General features: G+C 41.6%; 1 protein-coding gene across 8 annotated transcripts in view; it reads right to left on the reverse strand.

The window, feature by feature from the left end:
• Positions 1–18,697, reverse strand: part of itprid1 (ITPR interacting domain containing 1) — a 259,239-nt gene that overhangs the window by 61,049 nt on the left and 179,493 nt on the right. For all 8 annotated transcript variants that reach the window (XM_078540090.1, XM_078540089.1, XM_078540085.1 and 5 more), the window contains 2 exons: positions 9,275–9,402; positions 674–785 (listed from right to left, as the gene is read on the reverse strand). In XM_078540090.1, coding sequence (XP_078396216.1) covers positions 674–785; positions 9,275–9,402 — 240 coding nt within the window. The remainder of the gene's footprint in view (positions 1–673; positions 786–9,274; positions 9,403–18,697) is intronic.

Genomic DNA, 18,697 nt, shown 5'->3' on the forward strand with positions numbered 1-18,697 from the left:
CCCCCGTGAAATGAAAATCCTGCTTTTGCAGGCATTTTCTCCCGAGGCAGGCACACCGAGCCAGGAAATTTCTTGATTATCACTACCCACCTCTAAGATGAAAATCCAGTCCTATATCTTTTGTCATCCAGTGAGCTCCAGCTTTGGATGCCCTGCCTTTCCTCCTCATAGGAATCTATCTAGTCTATACCTGAAAGGTCACTTTTTTGAAGATGGCCGCAATTGCTCATTTATTTTTTTACCTGCCAATTTTTGGTTCAGATCCACCTGGGCCTTATCCTTTTTCAACTCACTGAAATCAGCTCTCCTCCAGCTGAATATTTTCACATCTGTTTGTTCCTTATCCTTTTCCATAACTGCTCTAAACCTGCAGATTCCAATTAATGCTGAAATGTATTTTTTTTTAGAACATTTCAAAGAACAATTAATCGGATCATTGAAATTTTCTTTGATGATAATTATTTAACTATCTCAGCACGTGATTAAATAGAAAATGCTAAATTTGACTGAAGTGTTCTGATTTCACCCACTCTTTGTATTATTTACTTCCAAGAAACTGGAATGTTTGCAAAGCATTTTATTTTCAATAAACTAAGTAGGAAATAGCTCAAATATGAATCAAATCAAGCTTTTGTAATTGAAGGAAATATGCTTCCTTTTATATTAAAATTACCATTCCCATTCCTTCTCCAAGTTGCCGAGCCCGATCCTCAAGCTGAACCTCCAACTCTGTAACTTCTTGACGCACTGCTCGACGTAGTGTCTGCAGTCGTTTCACATCCTCTCTGTCAGAACACAAATACTAATTAAATAAGCACAAGGCCAATGATACAGTAAACACAGTTGTTTTTTTAAGAAAAAACATACTTGAGGTGTGAATGACATTGACAAGGCTGCATTTATTTCCTATCGTCATTGTCTAGGCAACTGAATTAAGTTTCTGGACCATTTCAGACAGCTGGATCACTTCAGAGGGCATTGAGGTAACTACATAGTCAGGAATAGGCCAAATAGGTAGGCCTCGCAGGTTTCCTTCCCTGAAGGACATTAGTGAATCAAGTGGGTTTTTGCTGACTATTTGCCAGATTGAGAAGTAATATTTTTTCTGCTACAAACCACAAATGATCAGATTTATTGAATTTCACTTTACAATTGCTATGGTTGGATTGGATCTTATATCCTTGTGATCACTAATCCAGTCCAATAGCCACCTCATTACCTCAATGGCAAGGGTATTTATATGATGGGCCACAAAATAAGCATATCTCTATCACTAGTGAGTTTAACAAGAACTTGTGAAGTGGTTAACTCCTCGGGCCAGATTTTCATTTCCCGATAGAGGTGGAAATGGGGTCGGGAAAGCAAAAAAATTTGGGATTTTTGGCTGCAAATTCCAATTTGCTGTGCCTTTGCAAACCAGCATTATTTTTGTGTGGCCTTTTCGCAGATTGGGAAGGCCTTGAGTGTGAATACTCTTCTGAGGTTGGGGTCGCCATTGTGAGGACGATAGAAAGTTGGAATTTCCTTCCCCACACCATTTGTGTGTTGGTGTGGGTTTTAGAAGCACTAAAAAATCTTGCCAGATTTGAGGGTTCATGACCACTGAGCGAAGTCTACTGAGGAGTCTGGAACATTCTTACAAGCAAGTGTTAAATGTTTAGATACCTTCAAATATCACAATCAGCTGCTGTATGTAATGTAATTGTATTTTTACTACAGTGATTGATCATAGGCTCTTTCCTGCAAAGATAAGTTGACCATCACATTGACAACCATTATGTATGTGTTGACATGCATTATGGTACTTTAGAAAAATGTGTTTGGAAACTTTCTTGGCATGTTTCAGTTTGAGATTTAAATGTCCAGATACTTTTTACTTTGAAAAAAATGGCCCTGCTGTTGAAAGTACAAAATAAAATCAACTGCTCCACTCCATTGATTAACAGGCAATCTCCCTCAAAATGGAAATGAAACAGCATCAGCAACTATAAAAATGGTCATCTGGTTTTTCAGTCTCACTGGACTCTAATTTACATTTCCCAGGGACTATTTTGATAGTTATGGGGAGACAGTGGCATAGTCATACCGTCACTAGACTAATGCACTGGGGACATGGATACAAATCCCACCAAGAAATTTAAGTTCAATTAATAAATCTGGAATATAGTGATCATCACAGCAATGATGACCATGACAATTATCAATTGTTGAAAAAACCCATCTGATTCACTAATGGGACGGAATCTACTGTCCTTACCCAGTCTGACTTATATGTGACTCCAGACCCATAGCAATGTGGTTACTGCTCTCTGAAGTAGTCTATTCAAGGGCAATTAGGGATGGGCAACAAATGCTAGCCTTGCCAGTGATGCCCATATCCCATGAAAGAGTAAAGAAAAAAAATGTTGGGGCTATTATGCTTTGCTGAGTTTTGTCTCATGAGGGGGGGCTACATTTCCATTTTGATTTGCAGTTTTAATGGGTTATTAAAGTATTGTCTGTCTTTGATGTGGTGAGTGGACAAATGTTTCTTTTTACAACAGATTGACCACTTGAGATAATTAATATTCTTTGAGTGGTTTCTATGAATGAGAGTTTTTTCAGTAAGAAGTATCTTTGAATATGACAGCTCTGTAGATTGTTAGGAGTTTATTTTTTAATGTCTATTTCAAAGACATCCTGTGGTCTCCCCATAGTGGATACTGGATGAGAGGCTATGGAGGATGCATGGGGGCATGGGGTGTGTATGAGAGGGCATGGAGGTTTGAGGGGGCTTGGGGTGGCATGGGGAAATGGGGGGGTATGGATGGGGCATGGGGCAGGTAGAGGTGTGAGATATCAGGGCTAGGGAGCATAATAACTATGCTGGAGAGTTGGGAGTTAATATCCCAGTCAATCTAGGCGTGTCTTCTAAGCAGCCCGGAGACTCGAAAACCAAAACCCTGCTCACCCATGTGAGTCAAAAATATGGTGGGCATGGGCAGAGGTGACGGGCTCAGGTTTCCAAACTCAGGAAATGGCCTGATTCGCATTTGACAAGCCCAAAGTGAAAATCCAGCCCTTCATCTCTGAGCCAAAGTTTGAATTCAATCCAGGATAATGAGCAGGAGGCCTCCTCCCCATACTTTCTGAGAGAAAAAATTATTCAGTTTTGTTTGAATGCAAATTCAGATTGTAAAAATGTTCACAAATAGACAATAATTGCCTGTGTTGCTTAAAGAGTTCACAAAGAAATTGCATGGGATAATGGTGCATTGAGACAGTAGGCCAGGGGCTTCAAGTTGCAGGCTGTGGACCAAGTCTTTCCTCAAGCCTTTATCAGCTCATGAGTAACATGACACACAGCATGTGGTAAGTGTAACATATTCGGGAGAAACAGGTGACTTTCCCAAAGCATTGGTGTTTTCCTCATCTCATGTCTGGGAATAGTCTAAATTAATTGATCGATATTGATTGTTATGCTTATTCAGCAACTCAATTATCGTTATTTCGTATGACTACCAGGATTGTAGAAGCAGAGCAGATGGATTTTTAGTTGAGCAATTCCTATACTCCTATCCTCCATTAGTTCCTTTCACCTTTCTGTGGAAAGCTGCTTTCGACTTTAGCTCAGTCTTATTTCTTTTAACTTCCTGGACATTGAGAAATGAAAAGGCTACACTCTGATTGGCAGCCTTACCAATTTTTTTTCACTCAGATGATGGTGAATCTTTAGAATTCTCTAGCCCAGGGAGCTGTGGGTGCTCTATCATTGAGCATATTTAAGGTTAGGATTGATTGAACTGTGGACTCTAAGGGAGAGTAAAAGTAGAGGGGAAATGGAAAAAATCAGCCATGATCTTACTGATCAGCAAAGCAGGCGTGAGAGGCCGTGTGGCCTACTCACACTCCTATCTCTTATGTTCATTTTTCACACAAATCCTTCAGATTTGGGAATTTTAAAGGGCTGTCAATGTGTAACAATAAAATTTGTCTTTGAGTGTACAAAGTAGCAAACTATTTTTCACACACAATCATTATGAACACATTTTAATGATTTCAAAATGAAAAGAAAACAAGTAGTATGCGATGAAGTAAGTGAATTTTCAAATCCAGAGACATACAGTAGATAATTTTTTAACCTACTTATCGATGATGCTATGAACATGTTAACTTGAAGCAAATTTCAATTTTAAGAGAAAGCTCAAATATTACTCTGTTATTGAAAACGGATATAAGACGAACTTGAAAATTAGAGATCAGTTAGCCTAGCATCTATAGAAAAGAACACCCTTGAAACTATTTCAATGCTCATCTGGAGACATAAAGGTCAAAAGGAGTAGTCACTGAGTGTTTAGATGCAATAAGCCCTGCTTCACAGAGATCCTAGAATTTTTTTGAGGCGTAACTAAAGACTCATGCAATTATTGATAAATTAATTTGTGGGATTAAAAATTGGATTGGTAATAGGAAGCAAAAGTCATCCTAAATTAAAGGGCATGTTTGGAGGTTAATGATGACTGGAATGTTGTGTATCTGCTCTAAGTTTACCATGCACAAATAAATTGGAAGAGAGGGCTCCTTGTAGTTCGAAGATATTTTCTGATACCAAGTTATGTGTCCAGGTGACAAATATAAGCATGATAAGCAGCATTTGGAGAGATCTGGAAATGGATGGGCTGAAGGGTAAAGCAGAGAGAGGTTGAGCCATATAGACCAGAATGGCCCCAACAACAGTGCCCATTCTGCGCTGAGTTAGCTGTTTTCAGTTGGATTTGATGGTAAGCGTTCTACAATGGACATCAGAAACCCAGGTTTAGCAAAAGAAAATCAGCCAGGATTTACCCCTCTGATCATTGACCAATGATGGCTGCTGAAAGTGCATGTGTGCTGACATTGCACAGTGGGAACAAATCTGAGCTCAGTAGTTTGTTAGCCTTGCTCACACTGTTACACCTCATAACAGAAGAATGGCAACTTGGGCAAGAAATCTTTAGGCAGCTGTACTCTAGCAAGGAGTTAACACCTCCAGGAAAGAAGTGGTGAGAAAATTAAGGAGGATTAACAAAAAAAGGGTTTATGCCAATTAAGCAGATGGTCTAATGAATGGCAGGTGGATTTAAGCTTTAGCTCAGTGATTACATTCTCAGCTAGATTTACTAACTATGTTGACATATTCCTGGAGATTTGATCATGTGGCATTTGATCACATGGCATTCAATCATGTGACAGCACATGATGCTTAATCACACCACATTTGATTATGTCACCTGGTTGCAAAAATTATTGCGTTTATATGAGTTGTGTCTCTCAGTATCACTAAGCCTCAAATAAAATATTTGACTTTTTGGTTTATGGTGAGCTGAATAACATAAGTTATAAAACAAATAAAGAACACAAAAGAATAGAAAAAATTAAAGATAAGTAATACTTAAATCAAAAATTACTTTGGCGATGTTTCTGCAGCTATCAATCCTAATGAGATGCCATGTAAATATCACTGATTCAACAAAAATATCATTGGTATAAGTAACTTCCAACTAAAATTTTCCTTATAATTTTATGACTTTTTATAATACACAGCAAGCTAGAAATATGAAACCAAAACCAAATCTGTTTCAATTCACTGATCCCTAAATCCAGTTTCAAAGAGCTCAGTCTTATCTCCAGAGAGAAATACCAAAGCTGCCTGTCTCCAGGAGCAAAACACATTCTAGAACAGTACACATCATAGGCTGACATGAACTCTCCCTCACTCCAGTTTCTGTTGCTTTCTCTCTGGGTCCCCCTGTGGTGTTCCCCTCTATCTCTCCCTCACTCAGTTGCTCTCTCAGGACACGTTACCAGGTGATTTTTCATGGCTCCAATGCTATCCTCACAACTGGCAAGGAAGTGGTAGTTCCGAATAATGAGAGCACCAGCAGGGTGAAATCAAATTCAGTTTGATTGCACAATAGCCTGGATACTGTACAAGTACAAATCATGCAAACAAAGACCGTTTCACCTGGGCCACCAGAAGCAGCACACGGGAGACTAATCGCCCATTCTGATAAACCCCTACTGAAAGCAGGACAAGTGGGAGCCCTATTGTTAGATGCTAAATCAGAATCCATGCTGACACTTCCATGCGGAATTTAGAAAGAGCCGCACAGTTGAAGGTGTCATTTTTCAAATGAGACATTAAGCTCAGGCCCTATCTGCCATTATGGATGTAAACAATCCCATGGCATTATTTTGATGAAAGATTCTGGGCAATGCTTCTCCCTCAACATAGAATTACATAGAATTTACAGCACACAAACAGATCATTCAGCTCAACCACTACACATGATCCTTCTCCCACCCTATTTACTTAATCTCCCTCTATCAACATATGCTTCTATTCCTTTCTGCCACATGCTAGTTTTCCCTTAAACACAATTAAAGAAACAGACTATCTGGTCATTATCTCACTGCTATTTGTGGGACCTTGCTGTGCGCAAATTGGCTGCTGCATTTCTTACAATATATATCAGTTACACTTCAACATTACTGTAAATTGGTTGTAAAGTGCTTTGGGATGCCCTGAGAACATGAAAGGAACTTTATAAATGCAAGTTCTTTCATCCTTTCAGAGAAATACAAGGTAATGCACATTGAAACAGGAAACAACTTTGTATGGAGAAGGGATATCCGTTGAGCAATTAGAGAATGAATTTGATGTGATTATTGACAATTCATCTTTAAAAATATTAAGAGAAACAGATAAGGTAGCTGGAGAAAAAACTAATTCTGCTGGTTGGGGTATCCAGGACGAAGGGGCATATTACAAAGATTAGAACAAGACATATCAGGAGCAAAATTTGGAAACACTTCTACATACAAAGGGCGATCGAAGTTTGGAACTCTTCCGCAAGCAGCAATTGATGCTCAATCAATTAATTTTAAATCTGAGATTGATAGATTTTAGTGAACTAAAGTTATTTAGAGAAAGTGCAAAGGTGGATTTATGGAGTTAGGTCACAGATCAGCCATGATCTTATTGAATGGTGGAAAAGACTGGAGGAACTAAACGGCCTTCTCCTGTTCCTGTGTTTATTGAAAGGTTCCAGTTAATATGAAGATGTAATCATCAAAATTAATCAAGTAATAAGATACATCTCAAGGGCATTTGACTACAAATTAAAGTAATTTATTTTAACTATATATAAAAGTACAAAAAGTACAAAACTCATGACATTCTTTAATCACCAAAGTATCCACCATCTACAAGACACAACTCAGGACTGTAATGGAATACTCTCCACTTGCCTGGACAAGTGCAACTCCAACAACGCTCAAGAAGCTTGGGACACCATCCAGGACAAAACACCCCACTTGATTGACACCCATCCACCACCTTCTACATTCATACCCTCCATGACCAATGCACAGTAGCAGCAGTATGTACCATATACAAGATGCACTGCAATAACTCAACAAGGCTCCTTCAACAGCACCTTCCAAACCTGTGGTCTCTACAACCTTTAGGATATCCTGACACCAGGAAAAAAAATGCTTTGCCTCTTGAGTTGTTGGCTCCTTTCCAATAACAAATGTGCTTTCTCTGTCAGTTGCTTCATGCACTGTTGCAATAAAGACTGACTAAAGGCTGTACCAGTGGTGACTTGAAATGTAATGCACTGATTTTCACATTAACAGACCTATTGTTCCATGTGGTGGTATTTCTTTCCATGCCTGGGTTACCTCCAGACTCGACCATTCCAATAGCTTCCCACTCTCTATAAACTTCAGCTTATATGAAACTCTGATGCCCATCTAACTCCCATCAAATCCCACTCACCTATCACCTCTGTCTTCGCTGACCTACACTCTGTGGCACACAAATCCTCAAACTTGTTTTCAAACCTCTTCATGGCCTTGTTGTCCCCTATTGCAGTAACCTCTTCCAGCCCTACATTCCTTTGAGATCTCTATGCACTTCGAATTCTGGTTTCTTGTGCATCCCCATTTTTCATCATCCTATGCCATAGCCGTGCCTTCAGCTGTCCTAAATTCTGGGATTCCCTCCCTAAACCTCTCCACCTCTCTCCCCCTCTCTACCTCTCTCTCCTCCATTAAAACTTTCCTTAACATGGTTCAGTTGATAGCACTCTTGCCTCTGAGACACAAGGTTCTGGTTTCAAGTCCCACTTCAGGGCTTGAGCACAAAATCAAGGCTGACACTCCATTGCAGTACCAAGGAAGCACTGCACTTTTGGAAGGTGCCGCTTTTTGGGTGAGATGTTAAATCGCGGTCCCATCTGCCTGCCGGTGGGTGTAAAAGATCCCATGGCACTATTTCAAAGAAGAACAGGGAGTTATCCACAGTGTCCTGGTCAATATCTATCCCTCAATCAACATCATAAAAACCAGATTATCTGGTCAGGATCACATTGCTGTTTGTTGGAGTTTGCTATGTACAAATTGGCTGTCACGTTTCCTACATTACAACAGTGACTACACTTCAAAATTACTCCATTGGCTCCAAAGTGCTTTAAGATAGTAGTGTTCTATGGTTCTATCATGGATGGGAGAGGTCTGGAGGGTTATGGACTAGGTGCAGGTCAATGGGACTAGCGGAATAATATTTCGGCACAGACTAGAAGGGCCAAATGGCCTGTTTTCTGTGCTGTAGTGTTCTATGGTTCTATGGTTCTAAGATATTCAGTGATCCAGAGAAGCACTATATAAATGCAAGTCTGTCTTTCCTTTTTAAAATCTGCCTCTTTCATCAAACTTTTGGTAATCTGTCATAACAATCTCTCTCTGTGGGCCAGTGTGAAATGTTATTTAATAACCACTGCTGTGATACACATTAGAAGACACTTAACAGTGTTAAAGACCCTTTAAAAAATACTAGTGGTTGTTGTTAGCAGCAGCAATATTAATTTTATCCAGAGCTTGATGTGATGAAAGCACAAATTGGGAACTTGCGCATGGGAATAAGTATCTACAATTTGTCTGTTCTTGCTTTTAGGAGTACTAATATAACCTTGGAGTACAAAGGACAGTTGGAAGTCACTTGAACTCTGTTCTTAGTTTATCATATCACCTGAACTTGTTAAAATACCACCACCCTTTTGTGACAAACCTGTTTGGCAAATCTCTATTTCACTTGTTTATAAGCACACAATGAGATGACATTAATTATATTTACTTGCTTAATAGTCATATTAGTACTTTTGCCTCTCCCCAAATAACAGCTTTACCAAACAGTCAGTGATGATAGAATGGTACCCTTAATATGCCAGTGTTCATGAAGACCTACACCTACCTCTCGTCTTCAGTTAGAACACTGTAGACTGAAGCCTGCTGTTCAATGATGTCCTGTTCTAGGTCTACCAACCTGTTCCGAAACCCCTGTAGAGATTTCTTCATGGTCTCAATTTCTTGTTTGGCATGCTAGGAATTTTAAAGGAGAAACAGTTTGATGAGCTGTGGCATTGTCACAGAATGCAATGTAAGCTAACCATAGCTTAAAGTTATAGAATGGCAAATGTATTTTTAGTAACTGGATCAACTGGTAGAACTGCTTAGCTGTATCACTTACACCTGCCAGATTTCTCAGAAACTTCTCAAGTTTCTTAATTTTGCCTTTTGCCTTCTAAATGTGCTCCAGGTCCCAAGCCTGTGAACCATTAGCACCAAGTTCAAATTCCTGAAGGTCAATCGCATTCTGAAATTCAGTGCAACTATCCATTTCCAGCAACCTTTATTACAAGGAATACAGGATATTTCACATTTCAGCAATGCTAGTACAGTTTCATATGTTGGGAATACAAATATGGAATTTTGAGGTAGAAGACAATATGCCTGATTTGTGACCGGTCTTAATTTCCATCCATGAAAACCCTGCGAGTTGTGAATCAGACTCAATGACATTTGCAGCCAAATTTGTAAAATGCACTATCATTAAACAATGCTTGGTACCAACAGCAACCTTATTCAATTGACCCCAGCAGCATACAGATTCAGAAAAGCAGCAGTGAACTGTGGGAACTTTGACTGTAAATATTGTCTTGGTGCCTTGCTCAGAAGTGGAATAAAAGGTGGTTTCCTAGCTGATAAAGAAGGGAACCATCTAGAAAATATTTATCAGCTTTTTCTAATTAGAGGTATATTTTGTATTTCAAAACTGTGTTACTGTTTAAAATCATACCTAACAAACCAGGAAATGCTGACAAACAACCTTGAAACAAAACTGATACACCCCCTAAAAAAGAAATGACAATATTAAAAGACATAATGCAGCTGAAAAATATTTTAAAGGCCCCTGAGCAAGGCTACTTCTCCAAGGCAACCTAATATATTAAATAATGTCCTTTATTATATTGGATTTCAGGAATTTTAGGAAAATACACAGTTGCTCTGTGAAAATTAAAGCTAGTAGACACATGATAGTAGCCAAATGCTGCAAATGTTGCAAATCTGAAAAAGCAGAAAATGGTGAACATATTCAGCAGATTACTCAGCATCTGTGGGGAGACTGTTAACATTTCAGAGTCTTAATAAAGACTCTGGCCCAAATTTTCGTGAAGATGGAGGGCTTTGGATCTTAGCCAAAATGGGACCGGAGCCTTGAATCCAGAAGTCTAACCCCCATATCCAGCATATGTTGGGAGAACAGGGCCGGGACATCTTTCACAATTCCATGGTTCATGGAGGCAAAAATGCAGCTGCCTTCACTCAACCAATTTTTGCCACCCAGGTTTCTGAAACATGACTCGTGGGCTACACAAATTTGAGGAAAATGTTTAAACCTACCAGAGATCTTTGAAGAGGTCATGTACCTACTTGGAGAGATCAGGTACCTTTTGGGATTGTTAAAAGTAGACAGTAATGTGCATTATTGGTTGATAATGCCTGTGGAACTGTCTAGCTGTCAAGTCATTTAAATCCCCTGCTCTTTAAATCATGAATAAAACCAACCTGCTGTGTCCAGTTGAAAAAAAAAATGCTGCTTGCAATTTCAAAAGCTGTTTGTTGACATAAGCCTGAGGGCTCTCTTCATAGTATTAGTACTGCTTGACTGCTTCCACAACCTATCATTATCACTGTTGGGGAGGTGGCGGGGGTGGGGTGGGGGGGGGGGAGGGGGCTAGCGGGGGAGGGGACTGCTGGACGTTCATAGTTTGATTGACAGCTCCAAATAGTTATAAAGGGATTAGAAGGGATTAGCTGTCTTTAATGCGGGACTATAAATACAAATGTTTTTGTATATAAGTGGTTAAGTACTTGAAAGGATTTAAATGTATCGAATGGGCTTTTATCAATGAGAGTATCTTTTATATAATGAAGTAATGTAATAGATACTTAGAACTTTATTTTATTTCATCTCAGCATTGCTCCGGAGATCTATCCATGGTGGATACTGAGTGAGTCGGCATGAAGCAGGCAAGGGCAAATGATGCGGAGTGCAGGGGCATAAGTTGGCATGAAGTTGGCATAGCACCTATAAGGGGCCATGGGGTAGGTTGTGGGTCATGGGTTGGCATAGGTTGACGCTAAGTTGGTATAGAAGCTATAAGGAGCCATAGGGATGGTAGAGGAGCATAGGTTGGCATGGAGGGTATGAGGGGCTATGGGGGTAGGTAAAGGGTCATTGATTCACATGGAGGGTATGAGGGGCTATGGAGGTGTCTGTGGTGGGTATCAAGTGACACTTGTTGGCATGGATGGGGCATGGGGAGTGTATAGGAGTGTGAGGGTGTGTGAGGGGCGAGGGCTAGAGGGTCTTCCAGCCTTGGCACTTGGCAGCCTCTGTAGCTGTCCCAGCACAGTTTCTGGGTATGGTGGGCCCAGTGAACAATCACCCCAGGAACAAAAATCTGGCTATTTGGTGAAGTTTCTCCCAATTTGGGTTTGAAGAGTAAAGATTATTTCCGACTCTAGGCAACCGACTCAGGGTCAAAAATTCAGGCCTTTGTAAACTTATTTGTTTTCTGATAGAGTCTCACTGATCAGCTGTGTGTTTCAATCATTTTCTGTTTTGTTTTCCAACAGCCTTCTGCATGACATATGAAAGGAGATAGTCATGATAGGAGTGCAATTGCTCATGAACTCATCATGATTTAAGCTGCAATTGTCCCCAATGAGGTGTAACCTTTTGAGACGATCCATGACTGGAACTCCAGAAAGGAAAATTTGTAATTTCTTTAAAATATCTGTGGCGTCTGTAATTATTTTTAAGAACGTATGAAAATGACTTCTAGGGGAATAATTTTCCGGTCGGCGAGCAGGGGCAGGGCCCGCTCGCCGATGCGTAAAATGACGCACGGTGATGTTGGGTGGACGCCCCGACGTCACCGCGCGTCATTTAGATTGTCAGTTTGACGGGCACGTAGCCACATTGGCTGTGCACCCGCCGAATTGTCAAAGGCCTATTAAGGCCATTAAGAAAGTAATTAAAGCTGTTAAGAATGCTGCCCATCCAACCTTAAGGTTGGCGGGCAGACGAAGAGCTCAGGCAGCCTTCGCATTTTTCATGAAACCTCATCCACGGGCGGGATGAGGTTTCATGAAGGGTTTATTAATTAAATAAAATGTTTTGAAAAAAATGAATGGATATGTCCCAGCTCATGTAACAGTTTCACATGAGAGGACATGTCCATAAAATTTTCTTTTTACCTTTATTAAATTTTTCAGAACTTGAACTAATCACCTCCATGCCTCAGGGAGATTTCTGTGCTCTTTCGTGCACTTGCGTGAAAGAGCGCAGCCCCCGACTCAGGGAATCCCCCCGACCACACAGAGAGTGCACAGGTGTATGTCACGCCCACATAAAATGGCGGCGTGCACCCGACTGGGGGCACCAATCGGGTTCGCGTTTGCTCCCGCCCACCCCCACACAACCCCCCTCGATGGGAGGAAAATTCAGCCCTAAGAATTTACATCATTGTAATTTTATGGATAATAAGAAATACTGATCCATGTGACCTGGCAACTCTTGACCGGGAAGCAATACCAGCAGGAAGGAAGTTAAGAAAAAGCTATGTAGCCAGACACAGAGAAGAAAGGCAAAGAAGTTACTGATATAACGAACTGGGGTGCCAATTTTAATGTAATGAGTTATATTGGATATTGGGTTGTTGATGGGTTAACCACATACCATGTACATCGTCACAAGAAGTGATGTGACACCACATGATTTGGTGTCTTATACAGCCTCGTGGAAGATGTAAGCCAGAGAAGTAGGATGTGTTCCAATAAAGCTCCTGTTTCATTTACCTCTGCAGACTCATTAAGTATTTTGTATTAGTCTAACAATAACAATAATATTGTATGGTTGAAGCACATGAAAAATAGTTATGGAAAGTCTCTACCATTGTCTGAAAGATTTGAGAAGGTCAGTGACCTCAACCAAGCAGAAGCATGGCCGAAATGGAGTCGGAGATTTGCCAGATATCACACAGTGTCGAGCCTGCTGCAAAGGCGAGCTGGTCAGTGTGGTGTCATATGCGATGGGTGACTGTGTGGATTATATCCTTGTCGCATAGAGTATTAATGTGCAGAAATACTTGTATAATGAAGTATTCAAAGCACTTGATACATTCTCCAATCTGAGGCCATTGTCGAGCAGGCTAAATTTAACAAACATACCCAATGGCAAGGATATTGATGCATTCATAAATTACCTGTATAAACTTGCAGAGGACTGTGAGTATAGCAGTTTGAAAGATGAACTTATGAGAAATAGAATCTTCGTGGGAGTGTTACCTTTTTTGACCACTTGCAGTCAAGAGATGATCTAACCTTAGTAAAGGCAATTCAGTTGAGTTCAACTGAGGTCAAGAAATAGAATCGAGCTGTGGTTCAAGGTGACAGAGAACCCTATCTCAAAAGCAGCTGACTCTCAGAGTATGTCAAATTTTAAAAAAGGAAAAGTTGTCATAAAAAAGCAGGGGAGACAGGAAGAGCATACATCAACAGTCCAAGGTAACTGTAATTGGTGTGGCAGGGAAAAAGACAGGCATGAAAATTGCCCTGCCAAAGAGGCTGGGTGCCATTTATGTGGAAACGTGGGCCATTTCCAGGCTGTCTGCCATAGCTAGAAGCCTGTACAGAATACACACAAAGGAAGACCTTTGGAAGGAGGCAAGACCCATGAAGTAGATGATATCCATGATATTGAGATGCTTTTCCTTGGAGAGATCTGGGAACCAAGCAGAAGCTACTGGAGTGCTGATATTCTTTTAGAGGGAAATAAGTAAGTTAGGCACAGGTGCAGCAGTTTTGGTTCTTTCTGATGCTGAACCGTGGTTGCAGAGAAGCTCTCTTCTGCTATCATGCAAAATACTATAAGGGCCGGGAGGGATAGAATTCAAGGTCATAGGAGAACTGAACACAATCTTCCAATATCGAGAGAAAGTAATCACAGAAACATTGCATGTGACTCAGAAGTAGAATTTCTCACTTTTGAGCAGGAAGGGCTGTACCGACTTGCATCTGATTGAAGAGTAGAGGAACTGGAAAGCCAAGAAGGATCAGCCCAAAAACCTTCAGAACTGAATTCCCACAGTTGTTTGCTGGACTAGGAAAATGAAGACAGCATACCATGTAACTCTACATCTAGAAATAAAACCAATGCACCTGTTTACACTCAGAAAAGTTCCTCTTCCATCTTGCCAAAAGTAAAGAAATTGACTCTATGTTGAAGCAGGCGGTTATTTCACCTGTGATAGAACCAACAAGCTGGTGTTTGAAAATGGTCCCAATGCCAAAACCCAAAGGACCTATCAGAATTCGCATAGATTGTAAACAGCGGAACACAAAGTTCATCCTTTATCACCTGTGGTAGTGACCTTACCTAAATTATGAAAGAGTTCAATATTCACAATGCTAGATGTAAACAATGGCTTTAGGCAACAACCTCTCGGTGAAGAGTCTTTGTTGCTCACAACCTTCAATTCTCTGTTTGGGAGGTTTTACTTAACAAGCTACACTTTGGCATCACATCAGTGCCAGAAATCTTTCAAAGGACAATGTCAAGTATCCTAGAAAGGCTGGATGGAGTTGTATGTCACATGGATGATGTCCTGAGCCTTGGTTCCGCTCAGATGGAACATGACACTAGAGTGCGAGCTGTGCTGTGATGCCGGGAGGAAGCAGGACTTTCACTCTACAACAAATGTGAATTCTTGCAGCCAATTGTTAAGTTCCTTGGGCATTTTATGGATGTATCTGGTGTCAGAGTTGATCCACAGAAGACAAGAGTAATCAATGAGTCTACAGCTCCTCAGAATGTGACTGAGCTCCAGAAATTAATGGGTATGGTAAACCAAGTTGGAAAGTTCTTGCCCAACCTAGTCAGTGAGCCACTATGTCAGCTGTTGCAACAGGATAATACATGGTGCTGGGAGGTGCTGGGTGATGGAGGTGTAGAGGGATTGTACGTCCATAGTGAACAGAAATTGGTTAGAGCCAGGAAACTGGAAACTACTGAAGTGACAGAGGGCATCGGAAGAGTTGCAGATGTTGGTGGTAAGAGACTCTATAAGGGGAGAAAATATGGAGTTCATATACGAAGAAATAAGCACGAGGGGCAGGAACAGGTTGAAAAAAATGGGTCAACCGGGGCTGTCTTGTTTATGGATTTTAAGAAGGAGGTAGAAGTGGGTTGTTCGGTGTTGGGGAACTGAGGTTCTACTCTCAAGTCCAACCCTAACATTGTCATCAAACCTGTGGACAAGGATGATGCTGTTGTTGTCTGGTGTACTGATCTCTACCAAGCAGAGGTTGAATGCAAATACTCCACTCTATCACAGACTTTTCTTCTTTATGCCCTCTCCCCCTTCTACAGTCTTCAAAACTCTCACATTTCTATCTTTCTTTAGTTCTGATGAAAGGTCACTGGCCGAAAGCATTGGGCAGAATTTTCCATTTATGAAGCTAAGCGGGGTGGCGGGCAGGTTCCGTGGCATATTTCCCATTGGTTGGAATGGCGGGAAATTGTGCTCTATTCCATGCTCTGGAAGCTCATTAATTATGCACAGGTGAGAATTTCTATGAATCACATGGTGGGTTAGGAGTCGCTTTGTCCACCCTGCCATTACCTAATGGGGTCAAAGATCTGGGCGCCATATTTAAATGCCACCTGAGCACACACATTTCATTCTCTCCAGCCCAGCTGTCTCCAGGAGACCTTTAGAGATATCTGCGCGGCAGAAGAAGAAGGATGCACCCCACTTCTGCCCCAACACACTCCAGGCTTTGATCCAAGGAGTGAGGCAGCATAGGGATGTCCTATACCTCAGGGACGGCTCCAAAAAGCACACCAGCCTCACATCTCTGGCCTGGGAGGTCATAGCAGAGGAGGTCAGCACAGCTGGCCACCACACCCACAACACCATCCAGAGCAGGAAGAATGAGCTTATCCGCTCCGCCAGGGTAAGTTAACCTTCAACTCCCTCCAACATCAAACTCTGATCATGGCATCATGTACTCTAAGGGCTACTATCTTCAGGGATCTCACACAATCATTAGCAGGTGATACATATGACCTCTGATGTCTCATGGAAACTTTCACATCATCACCATCTCATCTGTCATGCAGCTCATACTCCATCCTCAGTCTCTTGAGGATGACTCACCACACACAGCAGTCATGCACATTTTCCAACCTCAACTCCATACCTTCTCATCATAGAATCACAGAATTACACAGTGCAGAAGAGAGCCTTCGGCCCATCGAATCTACACCGACATGTGAGAAACACCTGACCTACCTACCTAATCCCATTTACCAGTACTTGGCCGATAGCGTTGAATGTTATGACGCGCAAGTGCTCATCCAGGCACTTTTTAAAGGATGTGAGGCAACCCGCATCCACCACCCTCCCAGGCAGCGCATTCCAGACTGTCACCATCCTCTGGGTAAAAAGGTTTTTCCTCACATCCCCCCTAAACCTCCTGCCCTTCACCTTGAACTTGTGTTCCCTTGTGACTGACCCTTCAACTAAGGGGAACAGCTGCTCCCTATCCACCCTGTCCATGCCCCTCATAATCTTGTAAACCTCGATCAGGTCCCCCCTCAGTCTTCTCTGCTCCAACAAAAGCAACCCAAGTCTATCCAACCTTTCTTCATAACTTAAATGTTTCATCCCAGGCAACATCCTGGTGAATCTCCTCTGCACCCCATCCAGTGCAATCACATCCTTCCTATAATGTGGCAACCAGAGCTGCACACAGTACTCCAGCTGTGGCCTCACCAAGGTTCTATACAACTCCAACATGACCTCCCTACTTTTGTAATCTATGCCTCGATTGATAAAGGCAAGTGTCCCATATGCCTTTTTCACCACCCCACTAACATGCCCTTCTGCCTTCAGAGATCTTTGGACACACACGCCAAGGTCCCTTTGTTCCTCAGAACTTCCTAGTGTCATGCCGTTCATTGAATACTTCCTTGTCAAATTACTCCTTCCAAAGTGTATTACCTCACACTTTTCAGAGTTAAATTCCATCTGCTACTTATCTGCCCATTTGACCATCCCGTCTATATCTTCCTGTAACCCAAGACATTCAACCTCACTGTTAACCACCAGGCCAATCTTTGTGTCATCCGCAAACTTACTAATCCTACTCCCAACATCGTCATCTATGTCGTTTATATAAATGACAAATAATAGGGGACTGAGCACAGATCCCTGTGGTACGCCACTGGACACTCGCTTCCAGTCACTAAAGCAACCTTCTGTCATCACCCTCTGTCTCCTACAACTAAGCCAATTTTGAATCCACCTTATGAAATTATCCTGTATCCCATGTGCATTTGCCTTCTTTATAAGTCTCCCATGTGGGACCTTGTCAAAGGCTTTGCTGAAATCCATATAAACTACATCAACTACACTACCCTCATCTACACACCTGGTCACCTCTTCAAAAAATTCAATCAAATTTGTTAGGCATGACCTCCCTCTGACAAAGCCATGCTGACTGATCCTTATCAAACCTTGCCTCTCCAAGTGGAGATAGATACTCTCCTTCAGAATTTTCTCCAATAGTTTCCCTGCCACTGATGTGAGACTCACTGGCCTGTAGTTCCCTGGCTTATCTCTACAACCCTTCTTAAATAGTGGAACCACATTAGCTGTTCTCCAGTCCCCTGGCACCTCCCCTGTGGCTAGAGAGGAATTAAAAATTTGGGTCAGAGCCCCTGCAATCTCCTCCCTTTCCTCCCTCAGCAGTCTGGGACATAAATCATCCGGACCTGGAGATTTGTCCACTTTTAAGCCTGCCAACACCTCCAATACCTTGTCACTCCCTATATCAATTTGCTTAAGACCCTCGCAGTCTCTCTCCCCAAGTTCGATACCTTCATCTTCATTCTCTTGGGTGAAGATGGATGTGAAGTATTCATTCAACACTCTAGCGATGTCATCTGGCTCCACCCATAGATTATGGGCCCTACTCTTTCCCTGGTTATCCTCTTCCCATTGACATATTCATAGAATATCTTGGGATTTTCCCTACTTGTACCAGCCAGAGCTTTCTCTTATCCCCTCTTCGCTTTCCTAATTGCTTTCTTAAGCTCCATCCTGCACTTTCTGTACTCCACTAATGCCTCCGCTGATTTGCTTCCCTCGTACCTGCTAAAAGCCTCTCTTTTCCTTTTCATCGTAACCTGAATATCTCTGGTCATCCACGGTTCTCTGGGCTTGTTACTCCTTCCTATCACCCCAGTGGGAACATGTTGAGC

Source organism: Cetorhinus maximus, chromosome 4 (assembly GCF_964194155.1).
Source record: "Cetorhinus maximus chromosome 4, sCetMax3.hap1.1, whole genome shotgun sequence".
NCBI classification, from domain to species: Eukaryota; Metazoa; Chordata; class Chondrichthyes; order Lamniformes; family Cetorhinidae; genus Cetorhinus; species Cetorhinus maximus.